This window comes from Corticium candelabrum, chromosome 15 (assembly GCF_963422355.1).
Source record: "Corticium candelabrum chromosome 15, ooCorCand1.1, whole genome shotgun sequence".
Taxonomy (NCBI): Eukaryota; Metazoa; Porifera; class Homoscleromorpha; order Homosclerophorida; family Plakinidae; genus Corticium; species Corticium candelabrum.
The window spans coordinates 3,651,820-3,659,319 of record NC_085099.1 but is presented as its reverse complement, the minus strand read 5'-3'; the positions used below and the strand labels follow the sequence as shown (position 1 = coordinate 3,659,319).

At 37.7% G+C, this 7,500-nt stretch overlaps 1 protein-coding gene across 1 annotated transcript; it reads right to left on the bottom strand.

Annotated features, from left to right (window-relative positions):
* Positions 1-3,087: 3,087 nt before the first annotated feature.
* Positions 3,088-6,780, bottom strand: LOC134191497 (ankyrin repeat, PH and SEC7 domain containing protein secG-like). Its single transcript, XM_062660119.1, has 10 exons — positions 6,687-6,780; positions 6,430-6,533; positions 6,266-6,358; positions 5,221-5,322; positions 4,805-4,998; positions 4,662-4,744; positions 4,288-4,322; positions 4,123-4,227; positions 3,732-3,798; positions 3,088-3,519 (listed from the first exon to the last, which is right to left on the bottom strand). The coding sequence occupies exons 2-10, from the start codon at positions 6,529-6,531 to the stop codon at positions 3,236-3,238; spliced, it is 1,065 nt and encodes a 354-aa protein (XP_062516103.1). The 5' UTR covers positions 6,532-6,533; positions 6,687-6,780; the 3' UTR covers positions 3,088-3,235.
* Between the last annotated feature and the right edge of the window lie 720 nt (positions 6,781-7,500).

Below are 7,500 nucleotides of genomic sequence, written 5' to 3'. Positions count from 1 at the left end.
ATTTGCACTCTTCATTGCAGCTGTCTCTCTGAAAACAACATGGCGACTCAGTCACAGTAACGTTGACTGTTGCGCGGCTTCTGAGTTGTAGCAGCCTGAGTTGTCGACTTATTAATTAATTGTCTGTTACTGCTTTGTTTGTCTCAGCACTCGATGCTGTTGTGGTTGCAGCAGCAGCTGATGGTGTGTCTGTTAGAGTAGGGAATGTTGGCTTCTCTGGTTTGAGAATACACTGATGGTTACGAACACCAGTACAGAGCTGTGAAACATTTTCTGGTACATCCTTAAAGTTTGTGTTGAATGATTTTGGAAAGAGTCAGATTCTGACGATCGCTTACTCCTCAAGTATCTGGGACAGTTAGAGGTAGTCTACTGTATCTTTTGTGTGTAATCTGCTAGCATAGCGTCTCTGATCATCACATTTTGTCAACGAGGATGACAGAATGTAATGTGGGTAGTGTTCCTACGACCGGGACAAGCGCAGGTGTTCACAGAGGTGAGGCGCGACATTTATCGACTGACCGGTTTTTAGATGCTTGGACGCGTTTGACGAGCACACAGACAACTGGAATTTTAGGATGGACAAACACTTTAGACGAAATGTGTCTTGCCTTTCGTGTGTTCTATATAAACCAGGTGTTTCTTACTGTTTGAGCCAAAATCGTGCCTAGCATTTCAAAAATTATATTCGAAAAGCCAACAAGTGCCTTACATGTGTGCTCCTGTTTTTAATTATTATATATTCCATTTGTCGTTTTACTTTTGTAGAATGGGCTATTTTACTGACATGAGATATACACCTCTGCACACCCATATGCATGCACCCACACAATATCCACAATACGTTCAACACGTTATTCCATAAATTTTAGCTTCGAAGCCGCCTAAACACTCTTTGGAATCAACTATAGGAATCTGTCGAATAAAAGAAAGAGTACAAATTTACTAATAGATTTCATAGATATCGACTTGTTGGTATCAGTCGTTTTGTACATTCCTTACATCCAACTTGGAGTTTTATTAGATAGCAAAAGGTTTCAATTACACTGTTTTGCCCACAATTAATTAAGTAGACATTTTCTAAAGCTGCTACTGTTGGAACACCTAGTGAACAAAAGTAGCAAGCAAGAATTTAATTCGTTGACTCCCTAGATAATAAATATTGGAAATGTGGATTGATGGATCAGACTAATAGACAAATGATTTGTACTTGTCAATCCAAGCCTTGTACTGCACGTATTATAATCCACCAGTCGCTAGAAAGTTTGGTCTGTGAGAGTCCTGCAGCATCACACAGTAAAAGCATGACTTACCACAATAGTGTCACGGTTTACCATTCCAGCTTACTTAGAACTAAACATTACCCGCTTTGGTTTGCTTATACCAAAATGAAACAGGAAACCAATCGTTTCGATTTTGATTAAGGAAAACCAAAACTAAAACTAAAATTACACGCAAAATTGAACTAAAACTACAACTAATAGTAAAACATCTTGATTATAATTTTAGTATTAAAATCAATTATTAATTTAATTCTGAGGTTAATTGTTTTTGATAACTGTATGATATTACGTGACTCGTTTGCCATTTACGATCAGATCGGTAGCACAGCTGTTCGGGAGTCCGAGGATAGACTCTGGAAACCACGTGACACATTCTGTCTAAATCTGGCCTCTAATATATTTCTGTTTTTGCTAGTAAATAAATGAAAGTAGAAGTGAACATGTTATAACGTGTGTCTTACAATTAGACAATGACCATTACAAAAAGCAAAACAAGAGAGGTTGATCTTGCCTTAGTTTACATATTCAATTTTATAGCACTAGACTGTCTACCATAAAACACTTAGCATGTAACAGTTAAACACTCACACACATGATTATTCTTGCACTTACAGCATTGTATTGATTGCATGAATGCATACATAAATGTTGCACCAGCAGGGGCAGCTGCATGGAAGCTCCTTTCTGTACAAGAAGTTGTGATAAAACTGTTAAATTGTGGAATGTAAGAAACAATCGAGGTGTCGCAGGCACTCTTGATCAACAGGAAAAGGTCTGACCCTCTGTGTACCATCTATGCATTGGATTTTCTTCCATTTTGTGATTATAGGTTTATACTATGGATGTTAGTCAAGAGAAACTGATTGTTGGCTCGGTAAGTTGTCATGATAGACAGTGTTGCAGTTAGCTGTTCAGATCTATTTTGATTGTAGAAAGGAAGCCACGTGTTGCTCTGGGATCTTAGGAACACTGTAAGGTGGTGGCTGTAACATTTGATGTGCAGGCTAGTAGGCAGATTAACGACAGTCAGACAAACAAGCAGACAGACAGACAGACAGACAGACAGACAGACAGACAGACAGACAGACAGACAATTTATTCTCATACAGATTCTACTTGTCCATTTAACTAATGGACTTCACCTAGACAGACAGACAGACAAACAAGCAGAGAGGAAGAAGACAACATAAACACTTGCAAACAATCATGTAGTTACTGTCTGTCAGACACTGGTATTAGCATACTGTAAATACTAATGATATTTGTGATACAGAGTCAGTATTTGTGGCAATGGGAGTTGAATCTGAAATACAACTCGTACAATTAGGTGCTTTTCTAATGACCAAGGTCCACACAGATAGACATTGATGGCTCGTTACTGGCCATAGCATCATCCTACATGCTAGAAGAAGGAGAGAAAGAGTCAGTCATCGTGTATGTCACCAACTTTGTTTCGCTTTTTTTTGTTGTGCGTTGTGAGTCCTCCAAGAGACACTATTATTATTCGTCACGTGACAGACATGGAGACGAAGCCTAAGTGAAAGGAATTGTTGTACATTTTAGTGACAAGTGAGAGACAGTGTGGTACTAGCTGGAACTGTTGCAGTAATGTCATCAAACTAACGAAAACTAAGAAAAGTTTCATTCTGGTGCATCGTTGTAATAGACCATCATGTCTAATATTTCAACACACACACACACACACACACACACACACACACACACACACACACACACACACACACACACACACACACACACCTAATGTATTGATATGTAAGTATTGACCAGAAGGATACAGACACCTTTGATATCTTCACGTTTCTACACAATCACTAGACTGCTACGTTCGGTTAAAAATGACAACAAATCACAATTGAGGACATTTAACTACAACAACACTATTAACATGCAATAAAAAACACCTTCCTTTGTTTCTTCATCTTCCCAAATTACATTTTGTCCATCGCTTCTTTGACTTCTGCGAATATTGGATTTTGTATGGTTTTGCACGCATCAAGTAGTTTGTCTGCTGCTTGTTTCTCTCCTCCTTTCTGTGCCATCACATCAAATAAAGCTTGAACTTTATCACAATTGCAGAACAGTACAGTGAATTCTTGCAGCTGATCTCGTGTTTCTCCACAATCACGACCGAGTGCATACCATCTGATAGAGCCAACTTCTTGAATTGCCCGTAGAACTCGACGAGAATACAAATCACGTCTATGATCATCCTCTAGTGTAAAGCATAAACATCATTCCTTATAATGAAATACAAACTTGTACAATAAAGTGATCAGCAGACTACAACAGACGCAACACAGACACAGACACAGACACACAGACACACAGACACACACACACACACACACACACACACACACACACACACACACACACACACTTATCCAGTAATTCTAGCATGTGAAACTAAGAATCAGTATGTACCTGTTGACTGAGCAAACGAGCTAGCAGTAGATTGAACTCTGGCTGCTGTCACATCATCTTCCACAACCTGAAAATGCAAAGAGATCAAGGAGTAAACAATTTCTGTCTTATGTATACGACATAGTCAATCAGTCATCTACAACATTTTATTGATCACTAATAACAATTAACTAATAATTAATATATAAAATAAATATAATAAAAATTAATTAATTAATTATTGTCACTTAGATGAGTGGTGATATCAATAAAGTTAATTCTAATTTATTATTACTAAATTGACGTGCCAGTGGGCATGAACAGAATGCAGCAACTTTGACTGACATGTATACAACTATCTGTACATCAATGATAATCATCATTAACACGAATGCCATCGAACTGAACAAACCTCATCACTCTCAACATTAGCTACGTCTCTGATTCTTGCCAATCGTGCTTTCAAAGATGCAATCTCCCTGTCTTTCTCTGCCAACTGTCTTTTCTGTAAGTTCACCTACAACACCAAATAATGTAATACAGTAACGTAACCTTCTTCTTATTTATATTTCCTCACTGCAGCTACGAGCTCCTCTCTCTTCGGGGTCTTTGCTGTCAAAATGACAAACACATTACAAACATACATATGTATGTATGGACACATCATTTAACATCTTCACATTAAAATGTGTGAGTTGTGAAAGTCAACACAGAAAATTATATTTCTAAAGCAATACAACACTTTCATATCACCTCCTTGCATGACATACAATTCAATTACAGTTAAATTCACAAACTCACTGTCATACAAATGAATAGATGGACAGACACACAGACAAAACAAAAATAGACAGACAAATGGATGCAAAAACAGAACATTACAAAATAATTTAAACATGAAAAACAAATTAGAGAAAAAGAAAGAAAAAATTAATTGTTTCTTTCACTTACATCTTATGGCTTCTTCCATCATCTCAACCACATCACTGTGACCACATCGCTTGGCAACCTCCAGTGGTGATCCATACCACTCACTATCCCACAATGACATCACGTTAGTAATATTATTGACTGAAGGATATTGAATGCATCACCTCTCATGTTGGGGACTCGCTCCATGTTTTAGGAGAACATCAACACAACGCACATGACCATTACAGGCAGCAAGCCACAGTGGTGTATAACCATAATTATCATTGATATCAACAGGAACAGAACAAGACACAAGTCTCTCTACAATGGTCACGTGATTGAACACTGCAGCATAATGTATGGCTGTCCTTCCATGCTGAGTAAACAAGAAACTGATAAGATAGTGAGAGAGTGTTTATGTTAAAATATATTAAAGCAACAGACATTCCATTCAACACACACAATGAGACATTCAATAGAATGATCAACACACAAACACAAACAATAGCAAAATCAATGCATTACACTCACAAATATGTTTAATACATGCACAACAGACACCACAATATCAACTCAACCTCTCAATACTCAAACTCACAAAATCTCTCTTCATCACATTAATATCTTTGGTCTTCAATAATATGTCAATGATGCCGTACAACCCATGACTTGCTGCTGTTATCAAAGCCGTGTCTCCACACTGCACATACAAGAATGTATTATTATAATCATTATTCCACCATCCCCTCCATGCTAAACCAAAACTCACCAACCAAAACAATTAATTACTGCAAACCTATTTAGACATGTTGCCTATCACCACCTTCCTTGCTCGTCTGCAATTTTAAATTTCTGTATGTCAAACGTCATTCCTTGCAAATTTGTCACAAGATTTCTCAAAGCTGACTGCTCAACATCAATTAGAAAGCAGTCGTACAAGTACAACGTCTAACATCTCAACTAAAATATAAAAATCCTATTTCCTCATGTCACAACTTGATCTCCGCTTAGCGTCTCCCCACTGACACAAAACCTTGTCTTACCAAAACACTTAAATCATTGATACAAGATAATCGTCTCTGTTAATCCACAAAATTGATAAAAATAAAAATTGCTGTCTGCACGTACAGTATATCAAGCCAAACATTCATTCCAACCTCAAATTACTAATCCCCACCTTCCTCTCTACAGACCATCTAAGGTCATCAAGACAGCACAGCAACACGAACGAGATCACAAGCAGTAACCCAAAATCATCATCCATCACATATTTAATAAATTAATATCAATGACCCGTTAAATAAAACTACTTTTGTTAAACGTCTGCATCACACTTGAGAGTTTGGCTTTCACACTAAAACATGTTCATAGTTAGTAGAGAGCAGTGGGACATGAAATCATGTTTAGATTGAAAGTATGGTTAGATGGTAGTGACGATGGTGAAGTTGAATGAAATAAAAACCAACAAGATTATTCATCTCTGCATGCAATGGCTGCTTCAGCCAGTCACAAGTCAACACTGCTGCCTCTTGACCAGCAAGAAGAAACCAAAACGTTGATTGTTGGATTAGATTGTTACATCTAGTTGATATCTATCATCTTATCAACAACACATCACACTTTCACACACTCAATCAACTCACCAAGCCAGTCACATTAACATCTGCTGATTTAGTGAGCAGCAACTCAACCATTTCCTTGTTCTTCTCCCTACACGCTTGTATCAGAAGAGTGTCCTATTTTGAGATCAAACGACGTGCAGTTCATTTCAACATCCAATACACACATTAGAACTCACAACACATACCCCATTCTCATCACGCGTATTAACATCAACTCCCAATTTCAAAAGACGCGTTACTAATTGAATATCACCTCTCCACACCGCTTCCCACAATTCTTCTTCCATTTCTACACAACAAACAAACAATAACACTCCACCACACAAAACAACTCAAACGAAACAAGAGGAACTGATAGATAGGTGCGTGCGCGTCAAGTAATGGCGCCACGAGATCAAACGAAGTGCATCAGTTACGCAACAGTGACGACATCACAGCCAACCTTTTCTATAGTGCTGTACTCACTGAATACACACCGACTGACGATGACTGAGTCTACAACGAAGGGAACAGTCCCTCTCACGTTCTCTACATTCTACGCATGCGCATCTATTAACTCACGTGACCAAATCCTATTTGATCACGTGCAATAGTCTTCTCTACTACAAACAAACAGAAGTTAATTTCAGACGATTAAATCAAATGTTGTGTGATGTGTTTACAGATATAGTAACAGATAGTGTAGATTGGAGACGTTCAATACACTTTGAGTATTTATTGTCATCAATTAATTAAATCAGTTATATGAAACAGACAGTCATCTAGACCAATACAAACTGAAAGTTGCTAGTAAAAATAGAATGAAGAGGCAAGCTACGTAGATATCCAGCATATCAATACAATAGCACGTCACAAATCTCTTGTGCAGACAATCTAGAAAGCAAACTTTCTCACTTAATAATTAATTAAGAAGATAATCTCTGTCTGGTGTATATGATATACAGTCTATATTCCCTATTTCTCTAATCAAATGCCATGTTTGTCATCTGCACGTCGTACTTACTTGCTCGCCGACTTGTTGGCGCTATGCACAAAAGCAGATGCTCACAGTGAAGAAATTATACGAGAAACAGCAAAAAGAATGCACCACAGACAGCAACAACAATCTTTCCTGGAGTCGATTTGAGAAGGTCCGACCAATCGTATGATGACTGGCCATTGTCTGTAGGTCGATATTCCAACTTTTGCTTTTGACCCGATATTAATGTTGTGATTTGTTCGTTCAGTTTGTTAATTAGTGTTTTTCTTTGCCTTCT